Raw genomic sequence first — 22,348 nt, forward strand, 5'->3', positions numbered from 1 at the left:
CTTGTAATTTTTCATCAAGTTTCTCACTCCCTCTTGTACTTTGATCATACCAAATTCTATCTCTCTATCCCGCAATTCCCTCTCTTCCAGTCGTCTCGTTTCCTTTCCATCCATTTCCATTGGTTGGCTATGTGTTCCCTTAGTATTTCCTTGTTCCAAATCATCATCTTCTCTAGTCTCTTCTTCTGGCAACATTATTTTCCCATCTGCCAATCTCTCCAGCTCCGCTTCAAACTTTCCTTGATCATGAATTTCTTTCTGTTCTTCAGTATCATTTCTTTCTTCCTTTCTCCCAAAGTCGCGACAACTCCTAAAATTCTCTCCAATACCTCCCCTAAAATTCTCCCCAATACCTCCCCTATAGTTCCCCCCAAAACCTCCCCTATAATTCTCCCCAATACCTCCCCTAAAATTCCCCCCAATATCTCCCCTATAGTTCCCCCCAAAACCTCCCCTACAGTCTCTAACAACCCTATTATCCTCTCTTCTCCTTTCCCCATCCAAAAAGGTTTCAATTCCTGGCAATCTCTCTCCATACCACAAATTCATATCTCTATTTTCTTCATATCTTGCAACAGGTAAAAATACACCACACCATGCGAATACCCCCCAAAAACCACAATCTGGACCAATTCGGGTGATCCAATCCCATCCCACTACTGACTCTACTTTTCGATCTACTATCCATAAGTCCAAAATCTCCACTCTATTCTCTAATACCACCTTTAACTCCACCCTTCCCATCACTGCGACTTCTGATCCATCCAACTGACGGATCTTGATGTCCTCCCGTTTAATTATCCCCAGTGTCTACATGGCCGGGGGGGGTAGGAGACAAATGCCTCCAAAAAATATTGGCATTTTGGGGGGTAGGTATTAATTTTGGGGGGTAGATATTGATTTTTGGGGGGTAGGCATTTGTTTTTGGGGGGTAGGTATTGATTTTTGGAGGGTAATTTTTGACTTGTATTATGATATTTTTAAATCCAATAATCGATATGATTATCGTTGATTTTCTGAAAAATGTCAATTAAAGAAAAGATATCTGTCAATTTATAAATATTATACACTATATTTATTTTTTTAAATTTTTAGAAAATTCATTTACATAATGGGATTTAGATTTTCACAGTATCAATTTTAAATTATCAATATATATTTTTTTATAATAAGGACCTTTTGAATAAAGAATCCCTTTTATGATAAGATAATCCTACTCAATTAACAATATAAAGAAACATTTTTGGATTTTAAAAAGGTAATTTTTTAAGCATATAATTGCATTTTCCTTAATTTGATGATAGATAAATAAATATAATAAAGAATGAAGCTATTTTTATTTAATCTTAATATGTATACTTAATAAGTTATCTGGGTTTTGAACCATGGCAATTATTTTTGCTAATAATTTTTTAAATAATCATTTTCAATGGGGTAAATATTACCACATTTTTGTGAGGCAATCAGGTTGGACCCATAATTGATTTCTATTTATGATAAATGATTCTTTGAGGTAAGTGTAAATTATATACAAAATTATAAGTGAGAGGTGAAAACCATTGTGTGATAAAAAATTTGTTAAAAGAATTGATAAATTTTTTATTTCATTATTAGATAAATTTTATATAACATCAAATTTTCCATAATATATTTGGCCTTTTTTCTAAATATTTATAGAAATCTTGGGAGAATGAACAGATAATCTATTCCTCTCATTTGATTATTGATTTAAGAAAAGATTTCAATTAAATGAATTGACAAAGTGATTCCATATACTGAAATATTGTTTATTTTTGTTAACAATAAATTAAATTTTTGGATATGGCTTGGGAATAATCTTTGAAACCTATGATGTGGTTTGGGTTTGGATTTCCATTAAACATGAACTGGGCCTGAAAATTATTTTTACTTATGACCTAGGCTGGATGAAGAAATCAATGCCAGTGAAGGTCTCTAATTTCAATGATTAAAATATATCATTTCTCAGACTTTATTTGAAGATAAATGAATGGGCAAATCACAAATATGCCTGTTTTCAATTATTTGCAAAATTTATTAGGATTGTTAATTTAAAGAAACTATGATTTCAAAGCATCATACATTTCTAAAAATTGTTGGACACTAAGAAATAAAGAAATCAATTGTGAAGTGTATAATGGAGGAAATATTGATCCATGATTGTTTTGGCATAAATAACAAAAAATATTATATTTTTTGTGACCATGCATTAAGCTTACATATAATATAATAGGAATCTTTTAAGAAAACATTATCAAAAATATAAGTTAATAGCTGATAGTCCATTATGAATGACTGGTAATCAGAATTTTCTTCTTTATTCAATGATGGGTGCATAATAAATTTCCTTTATATGATGATGATTGAATCAGTAAATTTTTCATTATTTTTATAAAATATGTTAATAGAGTGTATATTTATGAATTTTAATTTAAAAACAATAAGGGTCTAGAATATATTTTTTTGATTATAAATTACAAATACAAATGAATAAGAATTTATTTTAAAAGATTTTAATATATTTTTTAGATTAAAAATATAATACAAATGAATAAAAATTTATTGTGCACATATATTAAAATATCTAAATATATATTTCTTTAATATATTTTGTAAAACCACTGGAAAATTTTAAAATTACACCCTCATTTAAACAAATATAAATTTAATTTCTGAATCACACCTCATAAGATAGGAGAATTTTAAGATTCAGCCATCCACCGTCAAATAAAGGATAAAATTATGATTCTCCATCATTCTTGATGGCCATCAGTGAGTAAAAAAATATTATCTAAATATTTATTTCATTTTTATTCTAGATGCCAAGTAACAAAACAATATATAAAGTCAAATGTGACTATATTAATTGTAAAACTTCTAAAATAAGAAGTGACAAAATAAATAACCATTATAAACATAAACATCCTCATGTCAAGTTATCTGATATCAAATTTACAAAGATAGCTATCAAAAAGGATAATAATTGGGTATCCTTAAATAAAGATATTCCATTCAATATCACAAATGGGGTTGAAACCAAGTTACAAAAAAAATCAATAACATCTTACTTCCAAAAAGTAATTTTTTATATATATTATTTTAATTCATGACAATAAATATAAGTAAAAATAACCTTAAATTTTGTGAATTAGTAGAAACCAATTCTTCATCTATAATTTGAGCATAATACTTTTAATTTTTATTAAAGATAAGATTTTTAATATATAGGTACATTTTTATTATGCCCTTTATCAATTTTGAAGGAAATAAATTATAAGAATATTTAAATATTTCAACTTTTGTTAAAAAAAAATTTATATATTATAATTAAGAATAAAATAAGTCATTTGCCTAAAATTTTCACTACTCTTTATTTAATAATTAGCACAAATCTTTTATTGAAGATTCCCAAATTATATTATCTCATACAATGCCCAGTTCCAGTGATCTGCTGATTTTGAATAATGAGGTACTTAATTTAAATAAGATTTGTTTTATAATTTTGAAGGGAATAAATGAGGATATTCAGATATTTTCATGAACAAATTTTAATTAATCTTTATTTAATAATTAGCTCAAATCTTTTACTGAAGATTCCCAAATTATATTATCTCATACAATGCCCAGTTCCAGTGATCTGGTGATTTTGAATGATGAGGTACTTAATTTAAATAAGATTTGTTTGATAATTCTGAAGTGAATAAATTATGAAATATTTTCCACTTTTCTATATCTTAATTAAGAATAAAATTTTTATTAAAATTAAGATTTTCATAAGTAAACAAATTTTAACCACTCTTTATTTAATAATTAGCATGAATCTTTTATTGAAGATTCCCAAATTATATTATCTTCTCATACAATGCCCAGTTCCAGTGATCTGCTGATTTTGAATAATGAGGTACTTAATTTAAATAAGATTTCTTTTATAATTTTGAAGGGAATAAATGAGGATATTCAGATATTTTCATGAATAAACAAATTTTAATTATTCTTTATTTAATAAGTAGCACAAATCTTTTACTGAAGATTCCCAAATTATATTATCTCATACAATGCCCAGTTCCAGTGATCTGGTGATTTTGAATGATGAGGTACTTAATTTAAATAAGATTTGTTTGATAATTCTGAAGTGAATAAATTATGAAATATTTTCCACTTTTCTATATCTTAATTAAGAATAAAATTTTTATTAAAATTAAGATTTTCATAAGTAAACAAATTTTAACCACTCTTTATTTAATAATTAGCATGAATCTTTTATTGAAGATTCCCAAATTATATTATCTTCTCATACAATGCCCAGTTCCAGTGATCTGCTGATTTTGAATAATGAGGTACTTAATTTAAATAAGATTTCTTTTATAATTTTGAAGGGAATAAATGAGGATATTCAGATATTTTCATGAATAAACAAATTTTAATTATTCTTTATTTAATAAGTAGCACAAATCTTTTACTGAAGATTCCCAAATTATATTATCTCATACAATGCCCAGTTCCAGTGATCTGGTGATTTTGAATGATGAGGTACTTAATTTAAATAAGATTTGTTTGATAATTCTGAAGTGAATAAATTATGAAATATTTTCCACTTTTCTATATCTTAATTAAGAATAAAATTTTTATTAAAATTAAGATTTTCATAAGTAAACAAATTTTAACCACTCTTTATTTAATAATTAGCATGAATCTTTTATTGAAGATTCCCAAATTATATTATCTTCTCATACAATGCCCAGTTCCAGTGATCTGCTGATTTTGAATAATGAGGTACTTAATTTAAATAAGATTTCTTTTATAATTTTGAAGGGAATAAATGAGGATATTCAGATATTTTCATGAATAAACAAATTTTAATTATTCTTTATTTAATAATTAGCACAAATCTTTTACTGAAGATTCCCAAATTATATTATCTTCTCATACAATGCCCAGTTCCAGTGATCTGCTGATTTTGAATGATGAGGTATTTAATTTAAATAAAACTATACACTCTTTAATAATAATTAGCAAACACACAAAGTTATTGAAAATTCCCCAATTATATCTTTTTTTCATCCAATTATCAATCCCAATGCAAGCCAAAATATTTCAAACATTAAAGGCCCAAATATTATTCAATTATATAAAAAAAAGGAGCCTAATGACCCTTTTCATTTCATATTCTTTAGAATGACAAATATCTTGATTAATTTCATAATTTCCATAGGCCCATGTCAGCCATGTTCAAATATATTTCAATATCCTGTTACTCACAAAAGGTTTTTAAAAAATTTAATTTTTATTAATTTTTACGCATCCATTATTTCTACTTTTAAATAGGAGCATGAATATATCCTATTATAAAAAGGTTAATATTGATGGTTCCCTCAAACCAAGAAATTGGTTATCCTATAGCACCACTTTAGACAAAGTCTTTTGTCTTTATTGTCTTATGTTTGGTGGCCCTAAATCCAATACTTTTTGGACTCAACTTGGAGTAAATAATTGGAAAAATTTTAAGCGTGACTTAGAGAGACATGAGTCATCTTCTATTCATAAGGATTGTGAATACACCAACATGACTTGGCTTGCAAATAAGCGTATTCAAGATCATTTTCTATCAAATAGGCTTGATATAATAATGGAAAATCGTAATATAGTTCATAATATTATTGATGCCATTATATACCTTATAAAATGTAACATAGCCTTTTGGGGCACTAATTCGAATGAAGGTAATTTTATGTGCCTCATAAAATTAATGGCAAAAACGGTTCCAACTTTACGGGCATACATTGATAACAACGAAAAATTGAGGAGAAAAAAATCAGATAAAATTTCAAGACCTTATATAAATTTATTGTCATATGGCCATGTGAAAAAAATTATTGAAGTCATTAAGATAAAAATAATAAAATGTATTATTCAAAAAATTAAAGAGAATTGTGCCTATAGCATCATATTAGATGGAACATATGATGTGTCTAAAAAAGAATGCATTGCTTTACTTGTAAGATATATAGAAGATGATCCGCATCCACATCCTGTAGAAAGGATCATCCATGTTTTTACAACATCAGAAACCACCGGGGAAAATATAAAGAAACATGTTTTTTCTAAGTTCAAAGATCTTGGTCTTCCTCTTGATTATATGGTTGGGCAAAGTATGGATGGTGCAGGGAATATGAGAGGAGTATACAAAGGAATGCAGGCTTTAATATTGAAAGAGGCTCCAAAAGCCATATATATTTGGTGCCATGCACATAGGCTCAATTTAGTAGTTGCTCATGTTTGTGGATGCAAAATAGAAATGAAAAAGGTAATGGGAATATTGGATGAGTTATATAATTTCATGAATGGGGTAAGACGTCAAGGAGTGTTTGTTAAATATCAAATGACAAAGTCTAAAAAATCTCTTAAAAGAATAAAAAATACAACAAGGTAAATATAATATTTTTAATGTAACTTATCTTTTTTTAGAAATTGGTCATCATCTTATAAAGCTGTAGAAATTTTTTTAGATGTTTATGAACATATTATAGCATCATTAAATGAATTAAAAGATTCTAATGACCCAAGCACCTCTTCTATTGCCGATGGATTATTAACAAGAATTAAGGATGAAGATTTCATATTAAGTCTATTTATTTTGAAAGAAATATTGAAATGCACACATGAGGCTTGTATTGAAATGCAGGCAGTTGGTAATGATTTGGCTATGGTAACTAAATTAATACAACACACAAAAAATAAATTACAAAGACTAAGAGGTTAAAATTAGTTACGATTTCTATAAATAATTTTAAAATGTAGCTAATGGGGATAATATTTTTTTAAAATTGCATTCCTTATCTAACAGTTATTTGAAAAAGAATAATGTTACAACGGAATTGCATAATATAAAATCAATATTCAAATTTGATCAAACAGCATTCAATAATTATGTTAAACAAAAAAAAAACAAGTTGAATAAAAAAAGATTTAAAATTATTATTTAGCATTATAGATATAAAAGGGAAATATTTTTCCCTGTGCTTGATACAATCATTAATGATTTAAATGAAAGATTTAATTATGATTGTTTAAATTTTTTATCTCAAATATCTCTTTTTACACCAGCTGGAATTATAGCCAATGATAGAATAGAAGGGTGGCAAATATCTCAAATTTGTCATACTTACCAATTAAATGCTCAAGATATTGCTCGTGAATATAATGATTTTCGATCTTTATATTTGGATTCACAAGCAATCATTTATTGCAAGGATCTTTTGAAAATAAAAAAGAATGATGGGTTATATATTGATGAAAGTAATTTATTGATATTTTATTTAAAATTATATATAATTAAAGGTATTGTAAACGATGAAACCGAGGAAGATATCAATAACGATAACATAATTAATACAAAAAAATGGATAAAATATTCATTTATACTACCATATCGTCTTTTAAATAAATTAAATTCTTATTCTAATTTATATTTATTATATAAATATTTATTGACTCTACCAACTACTTCTTGTTCAGCCGAAAGAGTGATGAGCAAAGTCAAAATAAATAAAACTAGAATGCGGAATAAAATTTCTGACCCCTTTTTAGAAAATTTACTTCTAATATCCAGCGAAATTGATGTTTTTGAAAGATTTAAAATAGACGACATTATAACGCGATTTGCATCTACGTCTAAAAGATTAACTAAATTATTAATAAAATAAGTTATATCTTTTTCACAGCTAATTATATACGCCTTTTTAATAATGTAAATTTAATTTAATAGTTTTTTATATCATTCTAGTCCGGTGCATAATATAATACTATATTCATTTTATTTAAATATTTTATAATAGTTATATTTACATAAATGTTTTTATAATTCCAGTGCAAAATATATTATATTCATTTTATTTTAATATTTTATATAAAACTTATATTTACATAGATGTTTTTATAATTCCAGTGCAACTATATTCATTTTTTTCTCATATTTTATATAAAAGTTATATTTACATAAAAAAATTTATATTTCCAGTGCAAAATATACTCTATTCATTTTATATTTTATATAATAGTTATATTTACATAAATGTTTTTATAATTCTTGTGCAAAATATACTATATTCTTTATTCTAATATTTTATATAAAAGTTATATTTACATAAAAATTTTTTTTATATAATAGTTATATCTATATGAATGTTTTTAATTAATATAAAGGCATTAGTATTTATAGAATCAAGCTATACCTCTTTAAAATTACTCATTTTGTTTTTTTTACTTAATATAAAGGTATTAGTAATTATAGAATCAAGCTATACCTCTTTAAAATTACTCATCTTATATTTTTTTACTAAATTTTTGATATTTTTTTATAGTAATGTAAATATGTTATCTCATTTAATACTATTATATTAATTTTTATGAAAATAAATTGATTATCAATCAAATTATGAAAAGATTGCACTACCTACTTAAATATAAGTTAATTGAAAACGGATAGTAACAATAGTTATCAGTTTGTAAATTTTTTTTTCCAAAGCAGGTCTGAATGTTTGTAAGGGTATAAATAGTGACTTAATATAAGATTTTCTTGATTAAGGCAAATATCGCGGCCGAAGGCCGCGAAATTTTTTTAGGGGGGTAGGGGTAGATTTGGGATGGGGGTTGCCTCCATCAAATTTTCTGCCATGTAGACGCTGCTGTAATAGGAGCTAATTGATTTATAATTGATGGAATTTTTATGGTTTCGTTATAAGGACCTGCTAGTGTGCCATCGTCCAGATACCATACATTTAATTTAAGATAACAATTGGAAGAGATCTCTTTTATAATTAATTGGATGCCTTGGCAATTATGCTGGACCTAAAGGGTCTCCTTGTTGGGTGCCCAGTTTAGAGAGAATAATAGAATCATTAAATTTTAAAAAGGTGGGTTGATTGTAACATGCTAAGATGTATGTTGCATAATTTGGGAAAGTTTAACAAAAGGAGGGTATAAAATGTTCCCCACTAAGTGAATTGAAGGCATTATGTAGGTCGATTTTGAATGCATTGATCATGTGTATTATGGAGGATGATACGTGTCGAGTGGGATGCAGCCTCACATACCCCAGGAACATTAAAACCAAGCTGGTTTGGTTGTAGTAGATTGGATAGGTTAGATTTTATACGGGAGAAAATTATTCTGGAAATGATTCGCCGGAAGAGTGACCCTATTGCAATAGGCCTGATGTCCCCATTGGTTTTATTTAAGAAAATGATGGGCTGAATGAGATTAGGTATATTATTATGAAAGATATGATTAAGCAATATGGTGAATTGTGTAAGTATGTTTTGACATAGGGATATAGTTGGTTTAATTATATCTTGGAGATAAATGGCTCGAAAGCCAACGATGCCTTCTGAAGAATCTTTTTTGAATGTCTTTATTTCTTCTAATATTTTCATCTCGGTTAGTGAAATGGGATTATTAGATAATGGAAGGATGATTTGTGAAAAATCTTGAGGATGTTTAGATTGCATGGCCGTGAGCAGCGTCTACATGGCAGAAAATTTGATGGAGGCAACCCCCATCCCAAATCTACCCCTACCCCCCTAAAAAAATTTCGCGGCCTTCGGCCGCGATATTTGCCTTAATCAAGAAAATCTTATATTAAGTCACTATTTATACCCTTACAAACATTCAGACCTGCTTTGGAAAAAAAAATTTACAAACTGATAACTATTGTTACTATCCGTTTTCAATTAACTTATATTTAAGTAGGTAGTGCAATCTTTTCATAATTTGATTGATAATCAATTTATTTTCATAAAAATTAATATAATAGTATTAAATGAGATAACATATTTACATTACTATAAAAAAATATCAAAAATTTAGTAAAAAAATATAAGATGAGTAATTTTAAAGAGGTATAGCTTGATTCTATAATTACTAATACCTTTATATTAAGTAAAAAAAACAAAATGAGTAATTTTAAAGAGGTATAGCTTGGAGGGCCATCAAATAAAAATAAATTTATATATTTAAATATCGAAGGCTCTAAAAAGAGCTTAATTTAGTAATGAGCGTGATTCTAAAAAAGGTATAATTAATTATGTTTAAAAATTCCAAGTTGAAGTTTTTGTTTCACAAATATAGATTCGCGGATGATATTTTAAATATTTTCCGTGATAAAATTTAAAAAAAAAAGGTGTGTTGACTGGAAAAAAGAGCCATTAGTTGATATGTATGACAATAGGCTGAAATATGAAATTATTGAGTTTTAATATTTATTTATTTTTATATTTTCTCTAATAGTTAAAGAATTATAGTTAAGTGAGGAAGGAAAGGAAAATATTCTATCAATGTATGATTGACATAATTTTCTATCTCGCTGAATTTTTATGAAATATATAAATAAAGGCAACCAAAATGTAGTAATTTATAACGAAGAAAATAACAATATACTTAGAATTTGTAAGACAAATGCTAGTCATAGTTTTGCAAAATCATGGGAGAAGAAGTTTTTTTACAATTCAATTATGGGTTTACATTTAAAACCATATCAAAATAAAATTAGTATACAATATATAAATGAAAAACAGTTAGATATTATCAATCCATTTCATCATCACTTCCATTGCAATATATTACCAAGATTTTCACTGACACAACACTGTCTTCTATATCTGCCATCTCAACAAACTCCTAAATTTCCTACTACCAAATGTTTCTGTGTTGAAATCAAGCCTAAATTAGGATATATTAATAATAAAATTAATATGTGTGAATTTCAATTGAAGCAAAATTTTAAATATAAACAAGGTAAGATTAAAAAATACAGTTCTTACTGTCCATTGCAATTATACTCGGATGATATAAACAAAGTCAAATCTGCTATTAATTTCCTTATCAAAAGTCCACAAAATAATTTCCTTATATTTATGGAAGGAGAACAGTTTCAGTATAATGAAGATATTACCTTGTTAGAAAGTGAACTAAGCAAAATATTTAAATGTTCACCAGTGCTTGAAAAATTTTGTGAACTTTTATGCCAAATTTTAATGAAAAAGTCAGATAAAAATTGCCAATACCACAGTGGTATTTTGAAGAGCATACTAAATGTTCAAAATATAAATAAATATACAATAAATCATGTATATAGTTTGTATAAAAAATGTTTATTATATATACCAGATCTATATAAATGGTCATTTTTAAAATTATGGCAAATTTGCAAACATGGAAAGTACAAAGATCATAGCTCAACATCAAACTTAATTAAACATCTTAATATTTTATTAAAATTTTTGATTGCATTATCAGCCAAAGATTGCTCAATTATGATTACTATGCAAGGATGTGATGGTAGCTGTACACCCATTAACAATAAAATATGCTATAGGATAAATCAATTTAACATGTACTTGCATATTAATGTAGGAATTATTGATTTGGACCCCAAACCGCTACATAAAATTCAAGATGCTTATTTCAAATATAAAACTATGATTAAATTATACAATTCAGAAATTAATAAATCATGCCAACACTATTATAAGTCATAATACTCAATAATTTTTAAACTTAAAAAGTGTGATAACATCCTAATTAATATAAAGCATTTTTAAAAAAAATTAAATCTAGGGTTATGCCAATTAAAGATCTGCAAAGTTAGGCCCGGGTCTGGCTTGGTTCTAATTTTATTTAAAATAATATGGTTCGGGCCGGGTCTTATATTTTTAAAAAAAATTTGGGCCCGGTTGGGTTGGACTTTATAAATTTTATTAAATATATCTAAATTTATCAATTTTATATAGAATTTTTGATGTAAAATAAAAATTTTTGATTTAATAATTGAAACTAAACGCTATAATATAACATGCCTTTTATTTTAAGTAATTATAAAAATTAATTTCTATATTTAAATAAATTCGAGCCTGGCTGGGCTGGTAAATTTTTTTTAAAATTTTGGGTTCGGGCCGTGCCTGCAAAACTTTTTTAAAAAAAAATTAGGGCTGGGCTGGGCTTGAAAAATTAGGCCCAATGCAGATCACTAATGCCAATATTAAGTATTAAATCGAGGCTGATATTTGCTGGTTTTTATAAAAAAAAATCAGATTGGGCCAATATTATCAAAATATTCATCTAATCTGATATTAATTATATAATAATTTTTTTCAATTCATAATTTCCTAAAAATAAATATGAACAAAAATTAAATTTATTTGTAATTGTAATGTTTGAATTTTCTTTAAATTGAAAATGAGATATAATTGTTTTTTGTAAAAAAAAATAAATATTTAACAAAAATTATGGATAAAAATTGCCCATTCTTTTGGGGAATCAAAATAAAAATATTTGTGACAAAAATGACCTTGACCATGAAAAAATTTTAAGTTTTTCATGTTATGCCTATAGTTAGAATTTGCATAAAATATGGATTTTTTTTTTATGAAGTTAAGTCAAAGATAGTTTTTAAATAAAAAATTAATTTAAATATTGGAATGGTTTTGTATGAATATCAGATCAGTGAATAATTTATGCACAAGCATGTCTTATAAAAATCTAGCTTATATAAGCATTTTTCAATTAAAATAAAACAATTAAGGTTATGTTATATACTCAAAGAAGAAAGTTATATATTTTTGCATTACCTCCAAACTGAATTGTATATATCAAAGGCCAAAATTTGTAAACTCTTTTTAAGATAATTAGAGAGTTTGATAATGATAGGTGTTTTATTTAGCTAAAATAAAATTATTTCCTCAGTTTTTTTGAAAATTCTGCATGATAAACAAATTAACTATCCCTAATTGTTTAGCCAATTTTCTTCTGCATACTAATGTAGATTGAGCGAAATTAATATATTTTTAACCTTTCCATAAGCAGGGGGGTAAGTATGGTAACTCAAAAAAATTTGTTAGTTATAATTACTAAATTTTCTTCTAAAAATCGTAATTAATTGCATGTAATGATTATTTTATAGTTACAATTTATCTTAAATTAAAAAAATTTGTTTTTTTAAAGTGCGGTTTGACTAAACTACAAATGCTTAGGTAAAATTTTTTGATATATTCTCTATTAATTGGTTGAGATTCATTTTCGCATGATATAAATAACTTATAAAAATTAAATTATTAGATATATTCAATAATAAAGGAATATGCCTTAATAGTTGTATTTCCTTATCTCATAATAAACAGTTTAAATCCTTTAATGTAAATATATTAAATAAATTTCAATAGTATTAAATCGGCAAGTTGGCTTATTATTTTAAAATTTTTTTTAAAATAATAATAGGCCACCTTGCGGATTTAATATTACTGAAATTTTAAATGCGAATATAATTATTTTTATAAATTTTAATTAATGGGGGGGGGGGGGTTAAGGTAATATAAATTTTTGTGTAATAATGTTCTTGGTTGGTATAACATTCATATAAAAACTTTACATATAAAAATAATTGCGACATTTATACTAATCAACCACATATTCTATATAAATTCTCAATATTTGATATAAATAAATAGGCATGCACTTTGGTAATTTTCAAAGTTCTAATGGCTAGAAACTTTCAACTTGGTAGTTCTCTTCAAAACAAATGATTTTACAATATAACGTCTTTATTTTCTTGTTTCAAAGGAAATTTTTCTAAAAAATATATAATTATAATAATGACAATTTTTTAACCTTTTTCAGGTTTTTATATCTGATTATTATTTTTTTTTTATAATAAATATTAAAAATATTTATAATAATGGTCACGATGAGTTCGCGAAACTTAAAAAAAAAATAATAAAAACAAAACTCCAAAAAAAAAATATTTCATGACTCACAAAAAAAAATAATATTAATTATGATTAATAAATAAAAATATTTACAACAGTAATTTTAAAAATACCTTTGCAAAAAACAGTTCTGCCATTACATGAACAACACCTAAATGTGTCCTCTTTTTTTTATCTTTGCGATATTTATTCATTTTATGGCACAGAAATCAAACCTTAAATATGATATTATGTAAATATAAAATTTTAATAATATATTATATACCCCCTTCTCTTAAATTTATTAGATTTGCAGAAACTGTCATAATTGGAAGTTCTTCCATATTTGAATTTATATTATTGTAAATTATGTTTATATTAAGGAAATTCAAAATATTATTGAAAATATTAAACTTGAATTGAGATTTGTAACATCCCGTTTGAAAAAAATTTAAATAAACGTTCAATTTTTTATATCCAATAAAAGTCGCAATTATCAAAAAAAATGTCGCAATTATTTCTCAGTCGCAATTTTTTATATGAAAGGTTTTTATATGAAAGTTAGGGAAACGAATGTTTTTTACGCTAAATCTCTTTTTATGTCCAATCAGACAAAAATTCATTAATAATTTCAAAAAAAAAACTAATTTTATAATGATTTTTCCTTATTTTAAGGCTTTTCATATTTCTAACATTTTACAAATAAAAATAGTTTTATTAATAATCATAAAAACAAAATATATTAATTTTTATACGATAATGATGATTCGATTAAATACAATAAAAATAATATATATATATATATAGGATTAACTATTTATTATAAAATAAAATACATCTATTAATGTGTATTCCTTTATTATTGAATATATCTAATAATATAATTTTTGTAAGTTATTTATATCATAAGAAAATGAATCTCACTATATCAATTACCTAAGCATTTGCAGCTTAGTCAAAGCCCTTATAGCGCCCACGTTTCAAACTTTCAAATGGTATCGTGGGTCAGATTACTGCTTGCTAGAAACTCAAACTGGTTTGCTTTTTGGATACTTTTTATCCATTCACTTTGTACCTGGTCTACTACCAGTTCTTTATGAACTACCTTATTATATATCAGAGTTGTTAAAGTAGCTCGCTACTTGTAGCGCGCTATCTTTTTTGGTAGCTATAGCTAATAGCCGCTACTTTTTTTAAAATTATTTAATTTTTTAGCGCGCTACTTTTAAAAAATATAATGAATGTAAGTATAAACATGAAAATTTAAATATAATATCATAATTAATTATAATTTTTATAATTTATTATTTAATTTGGAAATTTAAATATATTTTTAATTTATATTTTCAATCTGTGTTAATAATCTAAAATGGCATCGCCCATGGATATCCAAATTCTTGAAAGTGATTCAGACATGGAAGATTCAATGGAAGAAAATGTACTTAATAACTCTAATAACGATTTCCCATTCCCTAGATTTGAAAAAAATTTTTAAATAAATATTAAAACAAAATCTGGATTCAAATTCCTGTGCTTAAAATGAAAAAAAAATATATCATCAAATCAATCGAGTAGCTATAACCTGAAGAAACACCTAAAGGTAAATTGTTATTTTTACATTATAATATTATTTATTTTATTAGACTGTTCACGCCAATTGCTATAAGGAAATAGAGAAACATATAAAAAATTTTGGTATAGGAGAATCTTCATTCAAAAAGACAAATACTATCCAAACCAAATTAACTGATAATAAACATGCCAATATTTCACAAAAATTGGCTGATAAAGTAATTGTTGATTTTATTATTGACACAGTTCAGCCATTGTCCTTGGTTGATAATCCATCATTTACTATGATGATTAAAACTTTATCCCCTGGCACTAGTGTTGTTAAAACGCCGCGAGTCGCAACCCCGACCCAAAGCTCGGGTCGTTTTATTCGACTCCGACTCAATGTTTGGGTCGTTTTTTTCGACTTCGACCCGAGTTCAAGCCGAAAAAAACCACTTCGACCCAAAATATGGGTCGTTTTTTTCGACTTCAACCCAAGTCCAAGCCGAAAAAAACGACCTCGACCCAAAATATGGGTCGTTTTTTACGACTCCGACTCAAAATTTGGGTTGTATTTTTCGACTCAAACTTGAAATATGGGTCGTATTTTTCGACTCAAACTTGAAGTTAGGGTCGTATTTTTCGACTCCAACTTGAAGTTTGGGTCGTATTTTTCCACTCAAACTTGAAGTTTGGGTCGTATTTTTCGACTCAAACTAGAAGTTTGGGTCGTATTTTTCGACTCCAACTTGAAGTTTAGATCGTATTTTTCAACTCCAACTCAAAGTTTGGGTCGTTTTTCTGACTCAGACTCAAACATCGGGTCGTTTTATTCAATCCGACCCATAATATGGATCGTTTTTTTTAAAGACGCCTTAAAGTTAGGGTTGCTTTTTTTCACCTAACCAAATATCTAGATCATTTTTTTCGACCAAAAGTCAAATAACATTTAGTAGATATTAATATTATAGGCGGGAAAGTTTCTTAAAGCTTCTTTAAATTATAACGCTCTGGATTAACTATTCCATCATAGTTATTTTTTAAAATTTCAAGTAAAGATGTACCATAGAAAAGAGCCATTTGTTATGATGGTTATTTTTGAACTTTTTTAAATGAAATAGATAAAAAAATATATTGTAGACATGTTAAATCAAAATTTCAGTGAAGATGTACCATAGATAAGTGACAATTGTCATAATCGACATTTTTATAGCAAATTGCTAAAAATATATATTCTGAACATGTTAAATTAAAAATTCAGTGAGGATGTATCATAGATAGGTGACAATTGTCATAATCGTTATTTTTGAACTTTTTTCAATTTTTTTAAAGGAAATAGCTAAAAATATATATTCTAAACATGTTAAATTAAAAATTCAGTGAGGATGAATCATAGATAGGTGACAATTGTCATAATCGTTATTTTTGAACTTTTTTCAATTTTTTTAAAGGAAATAGCTAAAAATATATATTCTAAACATGTTAAATTTAAAATTCAGTGAGCATGTATCATAGATAGGTGACAATTGTCATAATCGCTATTTTTGAACTTTTTTCAATTTTTTTAAAGGAAATAGCTAAAAATATATATTCTAAACATGTTTAATTTAAAATTCAGTGAGGATGTATCATAGATAAATGACAATTGTCATAATCGCTATTTTTGAACTTTTTTCAATTTTTTTCAAGCAAATAGCTAAAAAAATATATCCTAAACATGTTAAATTAAAATTTCAGTGAGGATGTATCATAAATAAGGGACAAAAAATGGTTATTATATATACGAGTAGTTAGGTACATAATAATTTTTAAGTGATAAAATGAGATGCTAATATATTTCTTGTAATTTTAATTTATAATAAAATTCTTAAATATGTTATTGTCATAGACTGGGTTAGAAAATCAACTATCACATAAACTCCTATGTTTTATTCATATTATATTTTTAAGTTTGAGGATATTAAAATATTTCCTCTTTGAAGTTACTAGTTAGGATAAAATTTACTTGGCACATCTTACAATGATATTTATACCTTGTTTTTTTTTTCGAGAATAAATTTTATGCGATATCTCATGAAGGAAATTACATATCATTGTACAGAGAATTAACTTTGTATATATTATCTGCACCCATATCTTTTATATCAATCTCTATCGATGACATTTTAAATTATATTGGAAACTAGATTGTGTAGATTTCTAAATATTAATTTAAAATAAGATGCTAGAATTAATTATAGATATATCTTAATAATTTGTATATGCATTTATTATTTAAAATCTCTCGTTTTAACCCTATTTAGCAAGAAAAATATTGACTAATCCTGAAAATTGGACAACTTTTATTAATAAAATTTATGTTACTCTAATTTAATTTGGCTACCCTCAAAAATAATAAAAAAAATTTGGAAAGTTAAAAAAAATGATTATTAATCATATCCCTATCCCTATCCCTAACAATTAAGAAAAAAAAAATCTCAACAAATTTGCCGTCTAGCTGGCACCACGCCAAGTAAAATAAAATATCTTTTTTAATTTTAGAATTTAAATAGTCACTTCACTTCCATATGGAATTTTTAAACTAATAAAACAATAAATTTTTTTTATAAGTATTTGCGATTCCGGATGCATTTTTTAATATATTTTTAAATATAATTTAGTAATTTAGGCGAGCCATATTTTTCAAAAATGTAGTGTTAAGTCGAGTTTTTTTAAGTCGTACTGTAATTCTGAGCGTTTTCCGTACTTTTGCATGATGGCTAAAGATTTTTTGTCGCAGCAAAGTACATACGTTGAGAGCGAGCGTGTCTTCTCAAGAGGGGTGGACACCGTAACAAAGAAAAGAAATCGCATGGCCTCCGAAACACTTAAACAGTGTTTATGTTTAAATTCATGGGATATCAATATCATGAATAATAAATTTTATATATAATTTTTATATCTATATATATTGTTAAATTAAATTTTTTGTACATTAATAAATATATATAATTTAAATAAAAATATTTAAACTATAAATGTATCAAATATTTAAGATGTTTTGAGCTTAGTATTCTTGTTTCAGGCTGTTGTTTTTTATGAATACTGGAGAATATTAGTGTTTTAATATTATTTGACTTTAAATTGATAACTAAAATAGTTTTTGATATTAAGATATAGAATTTTGAACACTTGAGAAAAATTACACATTAAAATTGATACTGGGATTAACTTTGAACCATGTTATAAAGCGCTTACTTTTTTTCAGGCGTTAATTATTCACTATTTTATTATGAAGAATATTATGAGAGCAATTTTTCTCATAGATTATATAAAGGTATAGATATCTATTATCAATTTCAGGATTAGTCAATATTTTTCTTGCTAAATAGGCTTAAAACGAGAGATTTTAAATAATAAATGCATATACAAATTATTAAGATATATCTATAATTAATTCTAGCATCTTAATCTTTTAAATTAATATTTAGAAATCTACACAATCTAGTTTCCAATATAATTTAAAATGTCATCGATAGAGATTGATAAAAAAGATATGGGTGCAGATAATATATACAAAGTTATTTCTCTGTACAATGATATGTAATTTCCTTCATGAGATATCGCATAAAATTTATTCTCGAAAAAAAAACAAGTATAAATATCATTGTAAGATGTGCCAAGTAAATTTTATCCTAACTAGTAACTTCAAAGAGGAAATATTTTAATATCCTCAAACTTAAAAATATAATATGAATAAAACATAGGAGTTTATGTGATAGTTGATTTTCTAACCCAGTCTATGACAAAAACATATTTAAGAATTTTATTATAAATTAAAATTACAAGAAATATATTAGCATCTCATTTTATCACTTAAAAATTATTATGTACCTAACTACTCGTATATATAATAACCATTTTTTGTCCCTTATTTATGATACATCCTCATTGAAATTTTAATTTAACATGTTTAGGATATATTTTTTTAGCTATTTGCTTTAAAAAAATTGAAAAAAGTTCAAAAATAGCGATTATGACAATTGTCACCTATCTATGATACATCCTCACTGAATTTTAAATTTAACATGTTTAGAATATATATTTTTAGCTATTTCCTTTAAAAAAATTGAAAAAAGTTCAAAAATAGCGATTATGACAATTGTCACCTATCTATGATACATCCTCACTGAATTTTAAATTTAACATGTTTAGAATATATATTTTTAGCTATTTCCTTTAAAAAAATTGAAAAAAGTTCAAAATTAACGATTATGACAATTGTCACCTATCTATAATTCATCCTCACTGAATTTTTAATTTAACATGTTTAGAATATATATTTTTAGCTATTTCCTTTAAAAAATTGAAAAAAGTTCAAAAATAAAGATTATGACAATTGTCACCTATCTATGATACATCCTCACTGAATTTTAAATTTAACATGTTTAGAATATATATTTTTAGCTATTTCCTTTAAAAAAATTAAAAAAAGTTCAAAAATAACAATTATGACAATTGTCACCTATCTATGATACATCCTCACTGAATTTTAAATTTAACATGTTTAGAATATATATTTTTTAGTAGAGTTATCAGATATATCTTATGTATGTACCACGGCAGATAGTTGGACACATAACAGAAGGTAAAAACTTATTTATATTTATAAATTGATCTGATTAAATATTTTTAGAGCTTCCTTGCCCTCAAGTGCTAGTGTCGAGAGATTATTTAGTAAAGCAAAGCTTATACTTTCTGATCGTCGCTCTAGACTTGGGGATGATAATATTGAAATGATATTATTATTAAAATGCAACAAATTAAAATAAATATTTATTTATATTGCTTATTTTTTTATAATCTAAACTAACTATATTTTTATATTTATAAATGTTGATTTTTATATATTATTTATTATACATTTACATTATAAGCAAAAAAAATAAAAAAAATTTGTTTCATTTGTTTCTAATATTTTTTTTATAAAAAGTAGCTAATAGCGCGCTACTTTTTTGGCAAATAGCTATAGCGGTAGCGCGCTACTTGTAAAAATAGCGTTTAACAACTCTGTTATATATAAATTAAATTTAATATTATATTTTAAAAAAATGTAAAAAAAAATTAATTTATCTAAAATGGAGTATTTAGAAATTAATGAAATAAAAAGACAGACGATAATATATTTATAAAAAACCAATTCTTTTTTTTATAACGTAGGTCCCATTTATAGTAGACGCGTTATGTTCATGAGTTGCATTAACGTCTTCGAAATCATAGCTGATTCTTCAGTTAGTTTACTAGATGATACTAAAATAGATATTTATTTTATATATTATTTCAGAAATATCATGTACCTTTTTTTTTATTGAATTCGCATTCATTTTTATAATGGTATTGCATATTTTTTATCGTCGAATCTCAACATATGTTTTTCAAATTTTTTCATAACGCTCGATATTTATAAATTTACCTACCTATTGGCTTGATATTGTAAATAACGGACCACTTGAACATAATGCGACCATAAGTGATGCCTTAGTTAAAATTTTGAATCAACAATACTATTAAAAAGGCACCTTAATTTAAACAAGGAATGATCTACGTTTTTTAAAATTAAAATTGTATGGTGAAACGCAAACGTCCATGCACACTATTAAACATTAAAAATCAATGCCTTGTCTTTTATATAAAATGTAATAATTTTTATAAATTGAAATTTGCTGATCTCTAGTTTAAAGAGTGCAATTGATAAAATTTACTAGAATTTAAAAATATACAATGCTACTTTTTTTTTAAACCTTGTTAATAGTAATCGCGATTTTGCACAAGTGATAAGCTATACCACTATGCTATCATTTAGCGATGAATTTAGGCATCCCCTGAGCGATATCACTGTTACTATAAAAGAGGCCGCACCCTCAGAATAAAATTTAAAAAAATGGAATGCTCGTAATGACGATTTATTGATAAATAGTTAATTATAATTTAAAAACTATCATCCAATAGGAAGAAGGATGATCCTAAAATTTCTTCACTTCTATTTGCTTCTTCTTTTTTTTTACAAAAACAAACTAGACATGTTATTAATTATTTTTTTGTTTAAATTTTATTATACAATGAAAAATTACACAAATACTGTTTCTAAAAATTAATAGTTATAAAAAATTTTTAAGATTGCAGTTTTGCCGTAGTGTTGAAAAGAATATTGCGGGAGTTTCCCGTCAAAGGAAAACGTATTTAATCATTTATATTTATCAATTTGAAAATGGAATATAGAATGTTTATAAATCGTTTTTTTATATAGTGAAATCGTTGAAATCTTTTTTGTTGGGACGCAGTGCGAATCGAACTGTTATTCCTGATTAGCTAAATTTAAACTTGAAATGCCATTGATAGATGCCACTCGATGGAATATCTAATGTTAGGGCGATTTTTAGAACTTCGAAGCTTTTTAGAGGATTTGCCAGATTAAAATACAAATATAGATCTGCCACCCTAGGAATGAAGTACAATGGATGATATCGTTTTATCTTTTGAACCGTCATATATTACATAAGTAAGAATGTTCTTAAATAAATATATATTGATAAATATTAAATTAAAAGCTAAAATAAAACTTTAAATTAAAACGATAATAAAAAACTTTACCTGCCCGAATTTATTTAAATGTAGAAATTAATTTCTTAAAATAGTAGTAATTTGAAGTGTATATTACACCGCCCCTCTTTAATAACTTAAAATAAATAATGTCATATTGCGTCTAGTTTCTATAAATAAAACTAATTTTTATTTTTATTTTACATAAAAAATTCACCATAAAATTGATAAATTTAGATATATTTAACCCAAATTTTTTAAAAATAGACCTGGTCAACGTCCGTTCGGGCCGGCCCTATTTTTGCAGATCTCTAATACTTAAAGGTAAAACATTGTCTAATCGTAAGAAAACATATAAGTATAATTTTTTATTGTCTTTTAAAAATCCATTTTTCAATAAAAGATTAGAACAAATTGTATAAATATAAAAATTTGCAGCAAAAAAATTATATGGGTATATT

The 22,348-nt window shown here is 25.5% G+C and overlaps 2 protein-coding genes across 7 annotated transcripts; both read left to right on the forward strand.

Moving 5' to 3' along the window:
- Positions 1 to 1,013: 1,013 nt before the first annotated feature.
- LOC135922792 (zinc finger MYM-type protein 1-like) lies at positions 1,014 to 8,351 on the forward strand. Of its 6 annotated transcripts, none has more exons than XM_065457264.1 (18): positions 1,014 to 1,131; positions 1,174 to 1,258; positions 1,305 to 2,794; positions 2,838 to 3,095; positions 3,404 to 3,487; positions 3,593 to 3,676; positions 3,833 to 3,919; positions 4,029 to 4,112; positions 4,269 to 4,355; positions 4,465 to 4,548; positions 4,705 to 4,791; positions 4,901 to 4,987; positions 5,032 to 5,282; positions 5,344 to 6,444; positions 6,484 to 6,773; positions 6,817 to 6,967; positions 7,010 to 7,314; positions 7,357 to 8,351. In XM_065457264.1, exons 4-18 carry the CDS (start codon positions 2,838 to 2,840, stop codon positions 7,719 to 7,721), a joined length of 3,405 nt encoding a protein of 1,134 aa, XP_065313336.1. In that variant the 5' UTR covers positions 1,014 to 1,131; positions 1,174 to 1,258; positions 1,305 to 2,794; the 3' UTR covers positions 7,722 to 8,351. The 6 variants fall into 6 exon arrangements, with proteins under 6 accessions (XP_065313336.1, XP_065313337.1, XP_065313338.1 ...); XM_065457265.1 differs by having other exon boundaries at positions 1,305 to 2,790; XM_065457266.1 differs by having other exon boundaries at positions 1,678 to 2,794.
- Positions 8,352 to 10,396: 2,045 nt separating this feature from the next.
- On the forward strand, positions 10,397 to 13,566 carry LOC135932032 (inositol-pentakisphosphate 2-kinase-like). Its single transcript, XM_065469372.1, has 2 exons — positions 10,397 to 11,407; positions 13,518 to 13,566. The coding sequence occupies exons 1-2, from the start codon at positions 10,527 to 10,529 to the stop codon at positions 13,531 to 13,533; spliced, it is 897 nt and encodes a 298-aa protein (XP_065325444.1). The 5' UTR covers positions 10,397 to 10,526; the 3' UTR covers positions 13,534 to 13,566.
- Positions 13,567 to 22,348: the final 8,782 nt, after the last annotated feature.

The sequence above is a fragment of the Gordionus sp. m RMFG-2023 genome, chromosome 1 (genome assembly GCF_954871325.1).
Source record: "Gordionus sp. m RMFG-2023 chromosome 1, tfGorSpeb1-WG-v2, whole genome shotgun sequence".
In the NCBI taxonomy this organism is placed as follows: domain Eukaryota; kingdom Metazoa; phylum Nematomorpha; class Gordioida; order Chordodea; family Parachordodidae; genus Gordionus; species Gordionus sp. m RMFG-2023.